The sequence below is a fragment of the Martes martes genome (assembly GCF_963455335.1).
Source record: "Martes martes genome assembly, chromosome: 13".
Taxonomy (NCBI): domain Eukaryota; kingdom Metazoa; phylum Chordata; class Mammalia; order Carnivora; family Mustelidae; genus Martes; species Martes martes.
Genome location: NC_137901.1, coordinates 47,115,743 through 47,137,097, shown reverse-complemented (window position 1 = coordinate 47,137,097; position 21,355 = coordinate 47,115,743). Strand labels below are relative to the sequence as shown.

General features: G+C 40.6%; 1 protein-coding gene across 1 annotated transcript in view; it reads left to right on the top strand.

Moving 5' to 3' along the window:
• The window catches only part of LAMA3 (laminin subunit alpha 3), a gene marked incomplete at its 5' end in the record, with an annotated part of 268,142 nt that overhangs the window by 53,462 nt on the left and 193,325 nt on the right, over positions 1-21,355 (top strand). The window contains 3 exons of the mRNA XM_080821882.1: positions 16,280-16,397; positions 17,671-17,789; positions 19,267-19,437. Coding sequence (XP_080678008.1) covers positions 16,280-16,397; positions 17,671-17,789; positions 19,267-19,437 — 408 coding nt within the window. The remainder of the gene's footprint in view (positions 1-16,279; positions 16,398-17,670; positions 17,790-19,266; positions 19,438-21,355) is intronic.

Sequence of the window (21,355 nt, the reverse complement as noted above, 5' to 3'; positions counted from 1 at the left end):
GTGGGAGGGGGTGTGGGGAGCAGGGAGAATCAGGCTCAGAAAATGGGCGGAAGCAAAGGTTGTGCATAGTCTAAACCATCGCCTGGTCAGCAAGGACATGGCTGTGGCTGACTGCCACTGACTTGCAACAGAGTCAGCCCTGAGCCTGGACTCTGGACTCAGGACACCCCTCCTGGGTTGGCTAGTGTCCCCAAAAGCCACATGCTGCTGCTTTGTTGCTTAGAAAGAATTCTTCAGTGTCTGGGTCCCTACCTTTTTGCATCACTTGCTCTGGAAGCAAAATCTTGCTTCCAAGATTTTGGAATGTCTTTTCCAAGAGACATCACATTTGCTGAGCCCGGGTCACGGACTCATGTTGCCTTACCTGCCACAGGAGCCTGGCATTTTCAGCTGCTCCATAGGGTCGGTGCATTCTGCTACCAGCAAGATTTATAAGGTGGGAAGGGCATTCAGGCCCTCGAAAGTCTGGTAGACAAAAGACGGTCACCTCTGTCATGGCGCCCTGTCCAGGCGTACCCTAGATGGTATTGGAACCCCTGGAGACCAGCTTCTCCCCCAGAGCTGGCTGTGAGATTTCTCAGGGTGGAGATGATGCCGCTGCAGATGCATGGTCTCTCTTCTTATTTGGGTGTGTTATTGTGACAACCAATTAAATGTCTCCTTAAATTTTCCAAACACCCTTAAATAGGACCGCCCCCTTGGAGAACCACACTAGAGGATTTAGTGTTCAGGAGGGCAAGACCACTTTTGGCCAAAGGATAAATTCCAAGAATATTACTTATGCAGCCCAGCTGATCTGAAATAACACATCAGCTTAAAGTTCATTATATTAAAAAAAAATGCTGACTAATAAAACTTAAGTGACCATCATTATGCCCCACAGACATGCACAGCTGTTGTTGAAAAGGTCTCTGAAGCTCCTGTCATTAGTAAGGGCATTGAATACATAGCCGAAAGGATCATTTTGGCCTTAGGTAAAACTCAGATTTAGCCAGGGTCGGTGAACTTAAGAAAGAGGTAACAGAAGAAAAAGGCAAATAGATATGCCAGTTAAAAGTAGGAAAGGACTCTCATGGAGGCAGGCCAGAAATGTTACAACTGTTTGGGTAGAAAGATACTGGTCAAGAGGAGGAAGAGTCTGGACCCTTATGGTGGGTGTGGTCTTATTAAAGAGAAGTGGCAGTCACATCATTTGGAATCTGATTTGGGACCAGTCACCATCACTGAGAAATATTTTATTGGAGCTTGTTGTAAACCATATCGAGGAATCAGTCTATTTTTAGGAATCATTGAGTCGAGCCAATTTTGGGTAGATTCAAGGAGGATTTAGATAACTTAGTTGCTGGTTCTTAAAGTTGAGTCAGTGACGCCCCTTTGCCTCAAAAGAACATGACTGTTTAATTTCTCTTGTTCTGTATGGTTTGTCAGACAAATTCTTCAGTGACTTTTCAGTTCAGCGAGTGAACCAGATGTCATAGGCGATTTTCTTACGAATCAGTAAAAAAGGGTGAATGAGAAAAAGTGTTATGGGAAGGATCAGGGCCTAGACAAAAAAGTTCTCAGACAGTTAGGGCAACCACACAGAGTAGGATAAAATATAAGATGTCATTAGGAAATTGTACTCAGAGTTCTTGGATTCCAGTGGACTTTAGCTTATTTTTTTTTCTTTTTTAAAGATTTTATTTATTTATTTGACAGAGATCACAAGTAGGCAGAAAGGCAGAGAGAGAGAGAGAGAGAGAGAGAGGAGGAAGCAGGCTCCCCACTGAGCAGAGAGCCCGATGCAGGGCTCGATCCCAGGACTCTGGGATCATGACCTGAGCCGAAGGCAGAGGTTTTAACCCACTGAGCCACCTAGGCACCCCAGACTTTAGCTTATTTTAAAACCATCACCACATCTATTTGTAAATTGTTAATTGTAGATGAAATGTTCTTGAATAACTTATGCTAGTCTCAAATTCTGCACTTTAAGTCTACTTGGGAATAATGATTGAAGTCTACAAGGGCTGAAAACCACGCTCTATGTCCTTAATCATTTTTCCTCCAGAGTTAAGAATTCATCGATAATAAAATATAGATGCAACTGTTTCACCTTTTCTCTTTCAGTTTTTTTTTCCTTGAAATCTTCCATCTTAAAAAAATAGTGGGCTTGTCATTTTCCAAGCTGTTGGAGTGATTCAAATCTTTAGACTCATTTTGGCCTTAGAGTTTTTATTTCTCAGCTTTTCATAGTTATTTTTAATGAGAAAACAAGAGACTCTAATTCTCCTCTCATTTCCACTTTTTATCCTAATCTTCACCTCCTGCTGACTTAAATCTTAATTCCTTAACAAGAACCTAGGGAGTGGTGTTGGTATTTAAATCCTGGGCAGGCTGTCAGGTGGAATGACGACTAGAAATCTGTGCTACTCTGAGACAGGGGAGGTGAACCTGTGAGAGAAAGTTTTTGACTAAACACCAAGGCAACATAAAGTCCAGAACGCCTCAGCAATGCAGTGGGTTTCTTCTCAAAAAGAGATTCTTGGGTGAAGGTTCTTAACCTGGGTGAGAGGTTGACCGAGGGACCTCTTGAGTCCCTTCTTGTAAGTTTCTGGAATGATCTGTCTTCCCTCTTCACAGGTGAGCAGGTACTTCTGGGAGACAGTGAGAGACAGTGAGGGACAAGGTGACTTTCCTCCTGAACACAGTCTTTTTGATGGTGCCAGGGGCTGGGTTTTTCAGCCAAGGGTGGTAAATCTACAAGAAAGAAGGGTCTTAGCTATGCCATTGGCAGATGCGCTCTTTGGACCAGGATTAGAAGGATCCTTTTTCAGCCCAGCTGAGCTGTATTTTCATCACTGTGCCTTGATTGTTTTATAGAGATTGTATTTCATTTTGTAAAAAGTTTCCAAACAAGGTTACTAAAATAGAGTTTAATTTTACTCGATCTGCATTTTTCCTTCTCTATTAAAATTTTCGCTGTAAAATTAGCTCCTTAGTAAGCTTTTCAAATGGGCACCAGGCACAGAAGTTTAATTGTTTCATTCTGTATTTAGGGACTTATTTTTCAGAATTTGTATTTGTATTTTTACATGGATAGGGGGAATGTTTATAATTTAGTTAATGAAAATAAATGTCTCAGAGTGCCTCTCCACAGGTTGCTAATTAATGACCGAGGTAAAAAGGTAACTTAATAATGGGGAAATCTGGTGGGCAACTTTTTGGGCATAGGATCAAACATAGTGTCACTGATTATGGGACCACCTGGCATCTCGTGTCCCCAGCATGATGCCATGAGAAGAAGGGGTCACACAGGAAGTAATCTCGCCAAGATACTTATTCTGAATCAGATCATGAGAAAATAATCAGACAAATTCAGATTGTGGAACATTCTGTGATAGAAAGGACCTGGATCTTCTGAATGTCAGTGTCAGGAAAGACAAAAGCCATGGGTGGACTGATCTAGGTTATAGGAGACAAAAGGCTTGACAAGTAAATGCTTCATGTCATCCTGGATTGGAATCCAGTGGGCATTATTAGGAGAATCAAGGAAATTTGAATATGGACAGTGTGTTAGGTAAGATTTTGTTCAAATGGTAAAATTTCAAAAAAGTGCGCACGCGCGCGCTGCATGCAGGCAGAGAGAGCATGCGTGAGAGAGTACGCAAATGTGACAAAATGCTAACGTTTGGTGAATCTAATGAAAAGTATATAGATATTCATTGTACTGCTGTTTGAGCTCTCCTGTAGGTTTGAAAATGATGCAAAATAAAATGTCGGAAAAAGTGAATTAGAAAATGCCACTTTGGAAACAATATGTTTATCAAATTATAAAGCTGACGAATCTCACATCATAAACTGAAGACTTTTTGGTGGAGGGTATATTATTTAGTTGGGTAAGAAGCTCATTCTGGATGTGACTTAAATACATTTGCATAACATTTTGCAGTTTCACATGTTGCACTTATTAATTTCATCTTAATTCAACCACACTTACTAAGCACCACCTACTCTGAGGTTACAGGGGTGATGATCCAGATGTGGGAACGACAGATGAACACGAGTTTATGCCACAGAGCGTGATAGGTGCTCTTTGAGACGGAGTGCATAAAATTTGTGTTTATGTAACATACAGTTTTATGGTCATTTTGTTATTATTTTATGGGCAAGGAAATAAGATCTCAGAGTGGTTCAGTGAGACACTTAGAGTCACATGCCTGGTGGGTGGCCAGGCCAGGATTTACTACAAGGGATTGGTTCTCCTCCAGCCTTAGACATCCCCACCATGCCTGGGCACCCGACAGGACCACTTGGGGGTTCACCTCTGCCTCCTGAACTTGAAGACAACTACACAATATTAATATTCATCCATCCACCCATCCACCCATCTGTGACATTTACTGAACATGTACTATGCCATCTGGTAAGGCCCTGAAATGATGGGCTGGAATTTCAGAGGTTTCCAAATGGAGAGCATTGGCAGAGAAACAAGGGACAGATGATGCCATCTCATCTCACCCGCTCACCTTGAAGGCTTTTGAAGTCAAAGTGCCTAACACTCCACCTATTATGATTATTATCTGCTTCTTAAAACATCATTTAAAAGGTTACTTTGTACCTCTACCTGATTGATCATGAACAAAGTTCAAGCCATCTTCAGCTCAGTCCAAAAGCCTATGGAGAGATGACAACTCAGTCCTTACAGGGCATTTCTTCCTCCTTATCTTTGATTCCCAAATGTTATTTCTTCAAAAATGCACAACTCTGTCTTTGCTCTCCTGCTTCTAGTGATTCCATAGTCTGGCACTTTCTAGCCTCATGAAGGGCCCTTGCTTGGATTGGTGAATCTCATGTGTCATTCATCAGTGCTTTGAAGAATTTTGAGTGATCACTGAGCCGACATATATAACTGATAATGGGAGTTTAACAGAAGGAGCCATTTAAAAGACAATTTTAAGTGATCAAGTGGAAAAGAATAAATTCATACATGTTGGTTTGACATGCACGAGCTGAGCTGTAAATCCACTTTGGGGACCATTCACTGTGCCTTGCAGTGACATTTTGAATCTACAGATTCCAGCTGAAGTACTTGTCAAGAATTGGCTGCAAGTTACACAGCAGTGGTGGTGATGGAAAATCCATAGGGTTTAGAGTCAGAAGAAAGGAAATGCATGCTAGCAATAGTCAGGGCACTCAGATGTGTGTTGAAGAACGTCAGAAACAAGTTCCTAAGAGAAAAAAGAAGGAAGGATTTTGAAGTGGAATGTCCCATCCTATGGGCACTGGAAGATGAGTTCGTGGAATCGGGGGACTTATTAAATCAGACAGGGTGGCAGGCTTATATAGGTGGTTGGGGGGCACACTGAGATGTAGCTGCACTTGCTCCTAGATTTGGAATTTTTTTAAAAATTAACATATAATGTATTATTTGCTTCAGAGATACCAGTCTGAATCATGAGTCTTACACAATTCACAGCACTCACCATAGCACATACCCTTCCCAATGTCCATAACGCAGCCACCCTCTCCCACCCCACCCACCCCTCAGCAATCATCAGTTTGTTTCCTGAAATTAAGACTCTGTTATGTTTTGTCTCCCTCCCGATCCCATCTTCTTTCATTATTTCCCTCCTCACCCCCCTACAGTCCCCCACCCTGCCTCTCAAATTCCTCATATCAGAGAGATCATATGATAATTGTCTTTCTCTGATTGACTTATTTCGCTTAGCATAATACCCTCTGGTTCCATCCATGTCGTTGCAAATGGCAAGATTTCATTTTTTGATGGCTGTAGAGTATTCCATTGTGTATGTATATGTGTGTGTGTATATGTATGTATATATATATGTGTGTATGTGTGTGTGTGTGTGTATCACATTTTCTTTATCCATTCATCTGTTGATGGACATCATCTAGGTTCTTTCCATAGTTTGATCATTGTGGACATTGCTGCTATAAAGATTGAGGTGCTCATGCCCCTTCGGATGGCTACATTTGTATCTTTAGGGTAAATATCCAGTAGTGCAATTGCTGGGTCATGGGGTAACTCTATTTTCAACTTTTTCAGGAACTTCCATACTGTTTTCCAGAGTGGCTGCACCAGCTTGTATTCCCATCAATGAGGGTTCTCCTTTCTCTGCATCCTCACCAACATCTGTTTCCTGACTGTTTCCTGACTTGTTAATTTTAGCTGTTCTAACTGGTGTGAAGTAGTATCTCATTGTGGTTTTGATTTGTATATCCCTGATGCCAGGTGATGTGGAGCACTTTTTCATGTGTCTGTTGGCTATTTGGATGTCTTCTTTGCAGAAATGTCTGTTCATGTCTTCTGCCCATTTTTGACTGGATTTTTTGTTCTTTGGGTGTTGAGTTTGATAAGTTCTTTATAGATTTTGGATACTAGCCCTTTATCTGATATGTCGTTTGCAAATATCTTCTCTCATTCTGTCGGTTGTCTTTGGATTTTGTCGACTGTTTCCTTTGCCGTGCAAAAGATTTTGATTTTGATGAAGTCCCAGTAGTTCATTTTTGCCCTTGCTTCCCTTGCCTTTGGCAATGTTTCTAGGAAGAAGTTGCTGTGGCTGAGATCGAAGAGGTTGCTGCCTATGTTCTCCTCAAGGATTTTGATGGATTCCTGTCTCACATTGTCTTTCATCCATATTTTAGTCTATTTTAATGTGTTGTGTAAGGAAATGGTCCAGTTTCATTCTTCTGCATATGGCTGTCCAGTTTTCCCTACAAAATTTGTTGAAGAGGCTGTCTTTTTTCCATTGGACATTCTTTTCTGCTTTGTCGAAGATTAGTTGACCATAGAGTTGAGGGTCCATTTCTGGGCTCTCTATTCTGTTCCACTGATCTGTGTGTTTGTTTTTGTGCCAGTACCATACTGTCTTGATGATGACAGCTTTGTAATAGGGCTTGAAGTCTGGAATTGTGATGCTGCCAACTTTGGTTTTCTTTTTCAACATTCCTCTGGCTATTTGGGGTCTTTTCTGGTTCCATATAAATTTTAAGATAATTTTTCCATTTCTTTGAAAAAATTGATGGTATTTTGTTAGGGATTGCATTAAATGTGTAGATTGCTTTAGGTAGCATAGACGTTTTCACAATATTTGTTCTTCCAATCCATGAGCATGGGACATTTTTCCATTTCTTTGTGTCTTCCTCAATTTCTTTCATGAGTACTTTATAGTTTCCTGAATACAGATTCTTTGCCTCTTTGGTTAGGTTTCTTCCTAGGTATCTTATGGTTTTGGGTGCAGTTGTAAATGGGATCGACTCCTTAATTTCTCTTTCTTCTGTCTTGCTGTTAGTGTATAGAAATGCAATTGATTTCTGTGCATTGATTTTATATCCTGACACTTTACTAAATTCCTGTATGAGTTCTAGCAGTGGAGTGGAGTCTTGGGTTTTCCACATAAAGTATCATACCATCTGCAAAGAGTGAGAGTTTGACTTCCTTGCCAATTCAGATGCCTTTTATTTCTTTTTGTTGTCTGATTGCTGAGGCTAGGACTTCTAGTACTATGTTGAATAGCAGTGGTGATAGTGGACATCCCTGTCGTGTTCCTGACCTTAGGAGAAAAGCTCTCGGTTTTTTCCCATTAAAAATGATATTCACTATGGGTTTTTCATAAATGCCTTTGATGATATTGAGGTACGTATGCTCTATCCCTACACTGTGGAGAGTTTTGATCAAGAAAGGATGCTGTACTTTGTCAAATGGTTTTTCAGCATCTACTGAGAGTATCATATGGTTCTTGTTCTTTCTTTTATTAATGTATTATATCATATTGATTGATTTGCGGATGTTGAACCAACCCTGCAGCCCAGGAATAAATCTCACTTGGTCCTAGTGAATAATCCTTTTGATGTACTGTTGGATCCTATTGGCTAGTATTTTGGTGAGAATTTTTGCATCTGTGTTCATCAAGACTATTGCTCTGTAATTCTCCTTTTTGTTGGGGTCTTTGTCTGGTTTTGGGATCAAGGTAATCCTGGCCTCATAAAATGAGTTTGGAGGTTTTCCTTCCATTTCTATTTTTTTGGAACAGTTTCAGGAGAATAGGTATTAATTCTTCTTTAAATATTTGGTAGAATTCCCCTGGGAAGCCATCTGGCCCTGGGGATGTTGGGAGATTTTTGATGACTGCTTCAATCACCTTACTGGTTATGGGACTGTTCAGGTTTTCTATTTCTTCCTGGTTCAGTTTTGGTAGTTTATACATCTCTAGGAATGCATCCATTTCTTCCAGATTGACTAATTTGCTGGTATATAGTTGCTCATAATATGTTCTTATAATTTTTTGTATTTCTTTGGTGTTGGTTGTGATCTCTCCTCTTTCATTCATGATTTTATTAATTTAGGTCCTTTCTCTTTTCTTTTTGATAAGTCTGACCAGGAGCTTAATCAATCTCATTAATTCTTTCAAAGAACCAACTCCTAGTTTCATTGATCTGTTCTACTGTTCTTTTAGTTTCTATTTCATTGATTTCTGCTCTGATCTTTATTATTTCTCTTCTCCTGCTGGGTTTATGCTATCTTTGCTGTTCTTTCTCCAGCTCCTTTAGGTGTAGAGTTAGGTTGTGTACTTGAGACCTTTCTTGCTACCTTTCTATTTATTTATTTATTTGACAGAGATCACAAGTAGGCAGAGAGGCAGGCAGAGAGAGAGAGGGGGAAGAAGGCTCCCCGCTGAGCAGAGAGCCCGACGCAGGGCTTGATCCCAGGTCCCCGTGATCATGACCCAAGCCAAAGGCAGAGGCTTAACCCACTTAGCCACCCAGGCGCCCCACTTTCTTGTGTCTTGAGAAAGGCTTGTATTGCTATATATTTTCCTGTCAGGACCGCCTTTGCTGTGTCCCAAAGATTTTGAACAGTTGTGTTTTCATTTGTTTCCTTGAATTTTTTCAATTTTCTTTAATTTCTTGGATGACCCATTCATTCTTTAGTAGGATGCTCTTTAGCCTCCATGTATTTGAATGTTGTTTTTTTTTTAAAAAAGATTTTATTTATTTATTTCACAGAGAGAGAGAGAGATCACAAGTAGGCAGAGAGGTAGGCAGAGAGAGAGGAGGAAGCAGGCTCCCCGCAGAGCAGAGAGCCCGATGCGGGGCTCGATCCCAGGACACTGAGATCATGACCTGAGCTGAAGGCAGAGGCTTAACCCACTGAGCCACCCAGGCGCCCCAGCCTCCATGTATTTGAGTTCTTTCCAACTTTATTCTTGTGGTTGAGTTCTAGTTTCAAAGCATTGTGGTTTGAAAATATGCAGGGAATGATCCCAATCTTTTGGTACCAGTTGAGACCCAATTTGTGATCCAGGATGTGATCGATTCTGGAGAATGTTCCATGTGCACTAGAGAAGAATGTGCATTCCCTTGCTTTGGAATGGAATGTTTGAAATATATCTGTGATGTCCATGTGGTCCAGTGTGTCATTTAAACCCTTTATTTCCTTGTTGATCTTTTTGCTTGGATGATCTGTCCATTTCAGTGAGGGGGGTGTTAATGTCCCCTACTATTACTGTATTATAGTCAATGTGTTTCTTTGATTTTATTATTAATTAGTTTATATAATTGGCTACTCCCATGTTAGGGGCATAGATATTTAAAATTGTTAGATCCCTTTTTTGGACAGACCCTTTAAGTATGATATAGTGTCCTTCCTCATCTTTGGCTTAAAATCTAATTTATCTGATAAAAGAATTGCCACCCCACTTTTCTTTTGATGTCCATTAGCATGGTAAATTGTTTTCCACCCCTCACTTTAAATCGGGAGGTGTCTTTGAATCTAAAATGAGTTTCTTGTAGACAGTATATTGACGGCTCTTGTTTTTTTATCCATTCTGATACCCTGTGTCTTTTGACTGGGGCATTTCGCCCATTTACAATCAGGGTAACTATTGAAAGATATGAATTTAGTGCCATTGTGTTGCCTGTAAGGTGACCGTTACTGTATATTGTCTCTGTTCCTTTCTGGTCTATGTTACTTTTAGGCTCTCTTTTTGCTTGGAGGACCCCTTTCAATATTTCCTGTAGGCTGGTTTGGTGTTTGCAAATTCTTTCAGTTTTTGATTGTCCTGGAAGCTTTTTATCACTCCTATTTTCAGTGATAGCCTAGCTGGATATAGAATTCTTGGATGCATATTTTTCTCATTTAGTGCTCTGAATATATCATGCCAGTCCTTTCTGGCCTGCCAGGTCTCTGTTGGTTAGTCTGCTGCCAATCTAATATTTCTACTATTGTAGGTTACAGACCTCTTTGTCCCAAGCTGCTTTCAGGATTTTCTCTTTGTCACTGAGACTTGTAAGTTTTACTTAGATGACAGAGTGTGGACCTATTTTTATTGATTTTGAGGCAGGTTCTCTGTGCCTCCTGGATTTTGATGCTTGTTCCCTTCTCCCATTTAGGGAAATCCTCTGCTATAATTTGTTACAATATACCTTCTGCCCCTCTCTCTCTTTCTTCTTCTTCTGGGATTCCCAATTATTCAAATATTGTTTTGTTCTATGGTATCTCTTATCTCTTGAATTCTCCCCTCATGGTCCAGTAGTTGTTTGTCTTCTTTTTCTCAGCTTCTTTATTCTCCATCATTTGGTCTTCTATATCACTAATTCTCTCTTCTGCCTCATGTATCTTAGCAGTAAGAACCTCCATTTTGATTGTACCTCATTAATAGCTTTTTTATTTCAACTTGATTAGATTTTAGTTATTTTATTTCTCCAGGAAGGGATTTTATTTCTCCAGAAAGGGATCCTCTAGTAAGGGATTCTCCAGAAAGGAATTCTCATGCTTTTTTCAAGACCAGCTAGCACCTTAGTAATACTCGTCATTCTGAACCTAGTTCTGATATATTACTAATGTCCGTATTGATTAGGTCCCTAGCCATCGGGACTGCCTCTTGTTCTTTTTTTTTTTTTTTGTGGTGAGTTTTTCTGCCTTGTCATTTTATCCAGATAAGAATAGATGAATGAGAGAACAAAATACTAAAAGGGGAGCAATGACCCCAGAAAGATATATACACTAACCAAATCGGAAGAGATCTGAAACAAGAGGGAAAAGAAAGGAGAAAAAAAGAAGAAAAAATTACATATATATATATATCAGGCTGGTGAGCCATGCACCTGACACACTTGATTTTGCATGTATTTTGGTCTGGTAGGAGAAACTACCTCCCAAAATTTTCAAGAAAGGAAAAAAAATACACACACACACACACACACACACACACACATAAGGATAAACACGATAAAGTGATGGAATTTGACTCTAAAGATGAAAATTTAAAAAGATTCTAAAAAAGAAATTGATAAGATAAGAAGTTGGTTGAAAGAAGAAAAGAAAAAAAGAGGAAAGAATGTGATCAGGCTGGAGACTAGAACAAAGCCATGCACTAGATTTAGGGTATATTTTGATCTATTAGAAGAAACTGTATCCCAAAATTTTAAAGAAAGGGAAACCTATATGTATACAAAAAGTAAGGTTAAATACAATGAAGGGATAGAATATGACTATAGCAATGAAAATTTAAGAAGATTTTTATTTTTTATTTTTTTTTAAATTTTATTTATTTATTTGACAGAGATCACAAGTAGGCAGAGAGGCAGGCAGAGAGAGAGGAGGAAGCAGGCTCCCTGCTGAGCATAGAGCCCGATGCGGGGCTCGATCCCAGGACTCTGGGATCATGACCTGAGCTGAAGGCAGAGGCTCAAACCACTGAGCCACCCAGGCGCCCCTTAAGAAGATTTTTTAAAAGGTGTTGATAAGATAAAATAGTTTAAAAATGCTGAAATAGGAAAGAGGAAAATTTTTTAAAAACAGAATAAGAAAAAAGTAAATTAAAAAAAATTTAACTTTGAAATACTAAAGAATCATGAGGAAAAAGCCATGAATTCTGTGTGTTTCTTTCCCCTATTTCTGGAGTTCTACAGTTCTCATTGGTTGGTGAACTTGGTCTTGGCTGGATGTTCTTGCTGATCTTCTGGGGGAGGGGCCTTTTGCAGTGATTCTCAAATGTTTTTGCTGTAGGGGCCTACTTAGCTAGAGCGACTCCATCTCGGTTAAACAGCCATTTTGTTGTTTGTGCCCCCAAACTTAAACTGACCCTGCCCCCACCAGAGGAACTTACTTAAAAGCAAGTCTGGGAAACCAGTAAAATATGGTCGACCAGTCCCTGGTAACAGAGCCCAAATACAAGGACGGGTCAGGTCAGGTGGAGATAACAGAGCCCAGAATACAAGGACGAATCAGGCCAGGTGGAGACAATCTCATTGGCCAGGCTAAACCACATGGCCTTTGCTCTATAAAAGCTAGTCTGTGAAGCTGGGGGTGGTCGCTCTCTCTGTAAGAGATGGCCCCAGCTGGTTGGTTTGATTCTTGATGCTGGCATGAAATAAAGCTTTGCTTGACCATTGCTTTGTATCAGTCTCGCTCCTTTGATCACGGACCCCATCATTTGCCTGAGGCAGAATTGCACCACTGTTGTCTGGGGCCAGGCTAAGTAATCTGCTTGGGTTCCCTCTTGGGAGTTTTTGTTTCCTGAACACTTTCCCTACATCTTTGGAGGATGGGAATGAAAATGGCGGCCTCCCAATTTCGGCCCAGAGGAGCCGAGAGCTCGGGCCCCACTCCTCAGTGCGCCCTCAGAGAAAAGCAATCACTCCCATCTGCCTGGTCTCCGGCTGCACTCCATGCTTACCCAGCCTGTGACCAAGTGTTTCTATCTCTGGTTCATGGCCCCGTTTGGAGTCTCCAAACCCAGCTGATTCCCGCGCGGCTCCTCACGGAGGAGGAAGGTGAGTCTCCCTGGATCTACTGCTTGTGGGATCCCTGCTTAAAGAGCCGTGGCCCGACTGTGCCTTGGATCACAGTTTAAGGTTACCCTGAGCTGAGAGCTCCCTTCTGCGCTCCATCTCTGCAGCTGGCTTCCCTGCTCTGATACCTGAGAGCTCTGCCATACTCAGACGCCCCCTGCCTTTTTGTGACCCCGTGGGTCCTGAGACCACACTGTCCCTGCGAGGGCTCCAAACCCCTTAGCTTCTGGAGTGATGTCCTTCCACGGAGCAGACTTCTAAAAGTTCCGATTTTGTGTTCCGCTGCTCTACTGCTTGCTGGGAGCTGGCTCCCTCCTACACCACCCCATGTTTCTCTTTTCCTCTCTCACCTTGAATTCACTTCTCTGCACATCCTACCTTCCAGAAAATGGTTGATTTTCTGTTTCTAGAATTGCTGCTCTTCTTCTCTTTGATCTCCTGTTGAGTTTGTAGGTGTTCAGAATGGTTTGATAACGATCTAGGTGAATTCCTGCGACCTGGTGATATTTAGGTCTCCTACTCCTCCGCCATCTTGCTCCTCCTAGATTTGGAATTTTTAACTGCTGTGCCTTCTTCAGGGGAATCACATATGACCTTAGAACAGTATGAAGTGAAACAAAAAGAGTAGTCCTTCTGAGCCACCAAGGCTATTTCATTTATTTGGATTTTCCAATAGCAGAAAGTGTAACTTTGGAAAACCAATGCACTCAAATAATCCTGAAGATGTACTATAATACAGCTTCCCATTCTCCAGGCTTCCTGTAATGCAATCTTAGTATGTTTAGAAATAATGCTGTTTGGAAGTTTTCTGACAAATTATTCCCCCTAGGGTAAGACAGGTCAAATATTAAGTATCTCTTAGGTTCTGTGGTCTAGCTAGTGATCAGTGAGTAGAATACACATCGGCTCAGGATTTTTATGCCTAGAATAGTTGGGCATGTTAGTTAACCTCTTGAGAGAGAATGTTTGTGAGGTGCCTAACAGTACCTAGAACACAGTAACCATTAGATCATAAACAGTTAAGTAAAAATAGGTTTTTTGAGGTGTGTGTGGGGGTGTGTGTGTGTGCTGTGATTGTAGAATTTTGGAGGAAGAGGTTAAGACTGTTTTGAATGATTCCTGTGTCCAAAAATATTTCCTTTATATTCTTTCTTTCTTATATCCAAAAGCAGCCTTACTTTGATGTGATCTAAGACAGATATGCGAATAGTTTTCAGGGAAGTATATTTGTTTTGATTTTTCCAAATTTGGAGTTCTGGGATTTCCTATAAATTCCTTCACTATGTGATAATGGTATGTGTCTTTTGGAAATTCTTTCTCCTACCTTTCAGTATTGCCTTATGGTTTTCAGAATATTACAATTCCTAATTAGTTTTTCTCCATGAAGTTGGATCATTTTTTCCAAGGGTCAGTAAACAATCTGGGAACATTAATCTGAGTCCAGGGAGGCAGTTTTTTTCAAGATTAAAGAGCCAGTGTTTGACTGGGATAGAACGGACTGAACTTAGGGTTTTTAGTAATTGGTGTGACAATTCTTCCTTCTGCAGAGAAAAAGCCAAGGGGCTTTTTAGAGCAAAGAGTAACCTCTATGACCAAGAGCACTGGTTCTCAGTGTGTGGTTGAGAACCCACTGAGGTCCCCAAGACCTTTCAGGAGGTCCTCAAGCTTTGAGATCCTCCTTTTCCCCATAATAGGTCTATGTGATGCCAGATTTTCTTTAATACTTTAACCAAAACAATATGTTACAACAAATTAAATGTAGAAGCAGATAGGAGAATCCAGCTGTCTTCTATCAATGTACACATTAAAAGAAACTTTAAAAATGTAAAGTAAAGCCACTATTCTCTGTATAATTTTTAAGTTTTAGAAAATATTCGTGATTTTTCACAAAAATTTGGTGTTTATGTTTAAACATATGGTGGGTTTATTACTATTTGAAGTGAATTAGTGATATATATTTTTAAATTTTCTCAACCTTTATATTTAATATAGGTACATACCAATAGATATAATCCACATAAACAAAAGCTTTTAGAGGTTCTCAGTAACTATTAAAAGTGAAGGGATCCTGAGGCTAAAATTTGAGAATCATTGTTCCAGAGATTTTGGCTTCTAATACCAAGTTTGGAATATTTATAAGTAGCTACTGGTTCTCAGAATTCAGTTTTTAAGTATACAATTCTTACCATAATACAGTATGTAAAAAAACATGAAGGGGAAACTCCCTTATTTTTTTCCCCAAGAAATGAAAGGATCTCACAGAATCTGAGTTCTGCCTCTCTCTCTAACTAGATGTGCTCATCATTCAAATGGCTCTACTGGGCCAGTTAATAGCTTGGGGGAGTCCTCTTCTGAAAGTCACTGTTGGATCTGTTACTTAGGGTCAGGGAATGTGAGAGGTGTTGAGCATGTGGGGTACACTTGATCTTAGCCAAAAGGCCGAGAAGTGATGAGCATGTGGGGTAGAGATAATCCTCTCTCATTAACACATTTAACACCTGTATTTGTTGTCAAACCAGAACTTTAGGAAATATACAGACTCTCAGGGTCCAAAATCCAAACCAGATAAGTTTTGAGGGAAGGGGTAGGAGTAGAGCTGCAAGGCCTCCTGGGGTCCACTGTGGGAGACATGCTGGGATTCATGAGTGGGAGGGCAAAGAAAGGACCGAAGTCTCCCCTTGTCTCTTCCATCCTTCTGCACTGTCCTGGCCATGGGTAAAAGAGTGATGAGGATGAATGAGAAAATTAAAAAGAGAGAGAATAATTAGGATGAAAGGAGACAGTAGAGATGGTGCAGGGGAAGGAGGTGCTATCACTCTATCAAAGAACCTCTTTGTTCTCTGTTCTGAAGCTGTGAGCTCTCTAAGACCTGGAACCAACCAAAGGCCATGACACTCCCAGGAGACACGCTTGGCTCTTGGTCCTGGGAAGGCTTAGCACATGATGCTTGTTGCTCGAAATCCGATTTCTTGAAGGTACAGACTTTAAGAGGCTCTGTAAGTTGGTTAAAAATCAAGGGTATAATGGGACGCCTGGGTGGCTCAGTTGGTTGAGCAGCTGCCTTCAGCTCAGGTCATGATCCTAGCGTCCTGGGATCAAGTCCCACATCGGGCTTCTTGCTCGGCAGGGAGCCTGCTTCTCCCTCTGCCTCTGTCTGCCAGTGCTCACTCTCTCTCTCTCTCTCTCTCTGACAAATAAATAAATAAAATCTTTTAAAAAAAATCAAGGGTATGATGATTAAGATGTGACAAAATTACTGAATAGATCTGGAGAAGAAAGAAAAGTGATTATTTGGTTTTGAACATGGTAAGCTTGAGAGCCTGCACCCAGATAGAGTTGTCTAATGGGCAGTTAGAAATAGAATCTGGATCTTAGGAGAGGGTGGCTAGATGCTTGTTGCCTTCGGATCAGCATCATATAAAGATGGCCAAGGTTACAGGTAGACGAGGTGACTTGAGTAATTGTATCTCCTTTGCTTTATCAGCTTTTCCATGTGGCCTATCTTATCATCAAATTTGCAAATTCTCCTCGCCCTGATCTTTGGGTCTTGGAAAGATCGGTAGACTTTGGAAGCACCTACTCACCCTGGCAATATTTTGCTCGTAAGTAATCTTGCTTACTGTCTTATATAGGGTGTTAATTATTTGCAACAGATCAACACTGGATTTAACTGGAAAATGAGTCTCTTGGTTTGGCTAATTAAGGACTGGCCAGTTTGTTTGCTTTTTTTTTTTTTTTAATATTTAGAATTTTTATTGTGGTAAAATATACATAACATAAAATTTACCATTTTAACAATTTTCAAGTGTGCATCTCAGCCTTAATTAAGTCTATTCACAATGTTGTACAACCATCACCACCACCCATTTCCAGAACTTTTTCTTCTTCCCCAACTGAAATTTTGTACTCTTTAAATGATAACTCCCCTTTACTTCCTCCCTCAGTTGCTGGTAACCACTGTTCTACCTTCTGTCTTTATAACATTGAGTATTCTAGGTATCCAATATAAATGGAATCATATAATATTCGTCTTTTTGTGTCTGGCTTATTTCATCTGGTATAATTTCTTCAAGGTTCATCCATGTTGTAGCATGGAATTTCATTTTTTTTTTGCATGTATATACCACTTTTTAAAAAATTAATGTATAATATATTATTTGTTTCAGTGGTACAGGTCTGTGAGTCATCAGTCTTACACAATTCACAGCTCTCACCATAGCACATACCTTCCCCAGTGAAGGACTGGCCAGTTTTAACTCTCTACGTTGCTCTCAGGATGTCCCTATTTCTCAAGCATGTGTGCATTAATTCCAAGGATACACATGCAGGACTGAAGTTGAACTGCCTTTTATGATAACAGTTTTTGCCGCTATTTAGGAAGAAGTGATGTACCTATAACTTATATACCTATAAGAAGCGATGTAGCTCCAGTCCTTTTTCTTTTATATAGAATTAGGGACTAAGTTCCATCTTCATGGTTCCTGCATTTCACATTATTTATCTTGATCATGTCATCTTCAACTAATGAAGAATGTTAGTGTCTCTGAACCCTATGATGAATTGAGGCGATGGGAGTTTTGCTCACAAAGGCACTGGGCTTTCCATGAATGCTCCTTAGAGGGAAACGTGCCTAATGAGGGGTGAGGCATTAGAACCGCATCTCCAAACATTGCTATTAAAAGGAAGTGGCCTAAAATGGCTTGGTATTTTCTTTCATGAATTAAAACTTTATTCTAATATTTTGTCTAAAAATTTTAAATGCTTCTCTGTTCTTTCCTCCTGATGTATTTTGTTAAGGAAACATAAGATTCCTTAAGAGATTTATGATAAGATGATAATATTTTACTTTATAGTATTGAAATGTTTTCTTCCTAGACTCTAAAGTAGATTGTTTGGAACAATTTGGGCGGGAGGCAAATATGGCTATCACCCAAGATGATGATGTACTTTGTACTACTGAATATTCCCGGATTGTACCTTTGGAAAATGGTGAGGTAAGTTGATATGGGGAGAAGGGAGAGTTGAGATTCAAAATCAACACGAGGATATAAAATTTTGTATAATTGTGAAACTTGCACTTTCAAAATCTAAAATAGATCACAAAAGAAACTAGAACTTGGAACTAACTAGTAAAGTAATCACATTGAAGACTCCCAGAATACATTGGGTTGGAAATTATTTTAAATTTTTAATTAATTAAATTTTTAAAAAAATATATTTTATTTATTTATTTATTTGACAGACCGAGATCACAAGTAGGCAGAGAGGCAGGCAGAGAGAGAGAGAGGAGGAAGCAGGCTTCCCGCTGAGCAGAGAGCCCGATGCGGGGCTCGATCCTAGGACTCTGGGATCATGACCTGAGCCGAAGGCAGATGCTTTAACCCACTGAGCCACCCAGGCGCCCCTTAATTAAATTTTTTTAAATTGAGGCATAATTGACATTAAAAATTCTATTTGAGCTCTCAACTTCTTTTCTGGAAGTCAAGATTCTGGATTCAAGGCCCACAGGTCTTGAACTATCTTTTCTGTTGGAATGTTTAGAAAGTTGGTTGCTGGTGACTGAGGTGATGACCCCTCCCACTGCTTCACAAATACATATCCCCCCAAAGAGTGAGGGGATGAGGGGTAGGTGATAGCACAAATCCCTGGTCCCTCTGGGCAGGGTGGGCATCATCTATAAAGGAGAAAAGAACTGCCATCCTTTTGGGGTTGCATTGGTCCCAGTAAAGTCAGCTAGGCTATTGTTATGCAACATGAGAAAAAATAGAATGGAGAAAATCAGAGAAGAATTCCATGGAAATTGTGAGGCCATCGTGAGCATGAAGTGAGTTTCAAATGAACATCTTTAAGGGTGTCAGTGTCCGTTTTAGGTGAGGAGAACTTTCTTGAGCAGTGCTAGCCAGTACCTTCCAGTGATTGATGAGTGTCCTTAATTATTGGCACTTAGACTTCACCACTTAAAGCTTTAAAATGAAAACTGGGTTTTATATAGTGGTTTATTTTTTTTGTTTTGTTTTGTTTTTTGGTCCTCTCCACAGTCAACTCTATATGCAGAGACTTCTTTTCTTCAACCTCATTTAGGTTTTTAGATAACTTTAGCTTTGTTTCTTTGATGTAACCAAAAGTTGTTTTCTTATATTTATAGATTTTAACATTATATTTTTAGCATTTCATAGGATTTCCACCCCATAACTATACTGATAGAGCAAAGGGTATGAAAAAGAAATGATAACATTTTTTGAGAGCCCAGCTTTTAGGGAGAGATTGCCAGAGTTTGGAACTAGGAACAAGAAGGGAAGACCGAACTAGCAGTGATATTTTTAGACATAAACAAGATCCAAGACCACCAACAAACATCTAATGGCTCAAAGAAGCCAAGTGCTTTGGGACATGTGAGTTATTTTTAGTTACTCGTGGCTATATTTTCATGAAGAGACTTTTTTCCCCCTGTGTGTGTTGTGTGGTTTTTAGGTTGTGGTGTCCTTGATAAATGGTCGACCAGGTGCAAAAAATTTCACCTTCTCTCACACCCTGAGGGAGTTCACCAAGGCTACAAACATCCGCCTGTGTTTTCTGCGAACCAATACCCTTCTTGGACACCTCATCTCCAAAGCACAGAGAGATCCAACGGTTACTCGGCGGGTAAGTAGTGTTTCTATGTGTATACAGAGCAGCTTTTGTTACCTATTTTTGCTTATCAAATTAATTACCTTTCAAGTAATCTTTACGGCCAATAATAGTGTAGGCACAGGAGTTTTTCTTGTACGAAATATTAGATGTAATTTTGAAGTTCAGTTGTTGTAGAAAAATCACAATATTCAAAGAGGATGAAAGACAAAGATGAGTTAGTCTGCTATTATAGCAAATAAACCCCAAGTCTCAGAGGCTTAACAAAATAAAGATTAATTTCTCGCTCATGTCACAGTCCAGTGTGGGTCAGCAGGTGGGATCAGCTCCATGTGGTCATTCAGGAAACCAGGCTCTTTCTATCTAGAGGGGCAGCCATCCTGTAGGACCTCAGAGTCCTCCTCTCGATCCCCTGCACATGGTCAGTAGATGAGGAAAGAGTAGAACCTAGAGAAAACCCACCTGCTCCTGACCACACAGGTTACCTCCATTGGCAGGAATTGGAGGTGTAGCAGGAGGCTGGGTAATGAAATGTCACCACAGTGGAGGAGACATTTTGGTGAGCACCAGTGCTGTCTACTGCGTTAGGTGAACATCTGTCACTCTGGGTCAGGACAGTACCCTTGTCTCCTGGGCAGAAGGGGAGCCAGCAGAATAAGTATCTTGAACTCACTCTTCTCCTACCTTCTGATGTCCTGCTGGTGTCTCCCATTGGCCAAACCCAATGTGAAGCCAGTGGGCAAGAGATCCTTGTTGCAGCCCATAAAGTTCAGGCCATGAGGAAAAGACAGAAAGAGAAAGATAAAGGGGTTCCTGGAGAGTGGACCTGGAAGGGTGAATAGAAGATGCCCAGTGTACCTTGTAGAGTTTGACTTCCTCTGTAGCTGTATCAGAGAGTTGGAAGAGGAAGGTAAACAGAAAGTAGATTTTGCTACAGTTTTGAGCATTTTCCAGAAAGGCCAGTCATCTTGGGTATAGGTGGCCTGTCCTCTGCATTTTCTGACCCCTTAGCTCTTGCTCAGCTGCTGTAGGTGGTGACTACCTTGGATCCCAGAATGAGAGCTGGGCTTTCTGGTAAGCCATAGCCGGACAGGGTTTCCACTACCCAGATATTTTGGAACCTTGCCACATATGTGCCTCACCACCTTTTTTCCCTTTCATTGTTTTTTTGGGGGGGGGCGTTATAAGATTTGTACTTGTTTATACGTATATTTTCCATTTAGGTGAACATAGTCTTCTCTGTAAAGTAAGTTTTTATGGGGCTCATCTCACATATAATCTGGAGACCCCTCATCCCAATCTAGGTTGTTTAAGTGAAGAAACAGCATACCAGCTATCCTGTCACACCCTCATTGTGCTCTGGGGTGAAGTCTGGGTGCTTCTCTCTCTTGCTGCTGCTGCCCCGAACACATGCACAGAGAGAAAATTCTCTAGTGATTAGCATGAGAGCTTCTAGTGTTAACTTGACATAGAAAGTCCTCTAATACTGAATTTATCCATATTAACAAGAGGGGTTGTTTGGCGCCTGGAAGGCTTAGTCAGTTAAGCGTCTGACTTTGGTTCAGGTCATGATTCCAGGGTCCTGGGATCCAACCCCGCATAAGGCTTCCTGCTCAGTGGGGAGTCTGCTTCTCCCTCTCCCCACTGCCTGTGCAAGCTCTCTTTTTCTCTCTATCAAATAAATAAATAAAATCTTTAACAAGAGGGGTTGTTAATGTCTTCAGACTCAGTAAGATGTTGCCAGGACGCTTAGACTCTAACAGTTTTTAGTGTGGAAATCAGAACAGAACCCTTACATCGAGTGACCAGAGAGCTTTAAGGTAACTGATTGCAGCAACAACAACTAAACGATATAAAAACCTTGTTGCCTTGTGAGGTCAAAGACGTCCTCGCTGACAGGTATTCTTCTCATTGGCAGCATGACCTCAGGAGA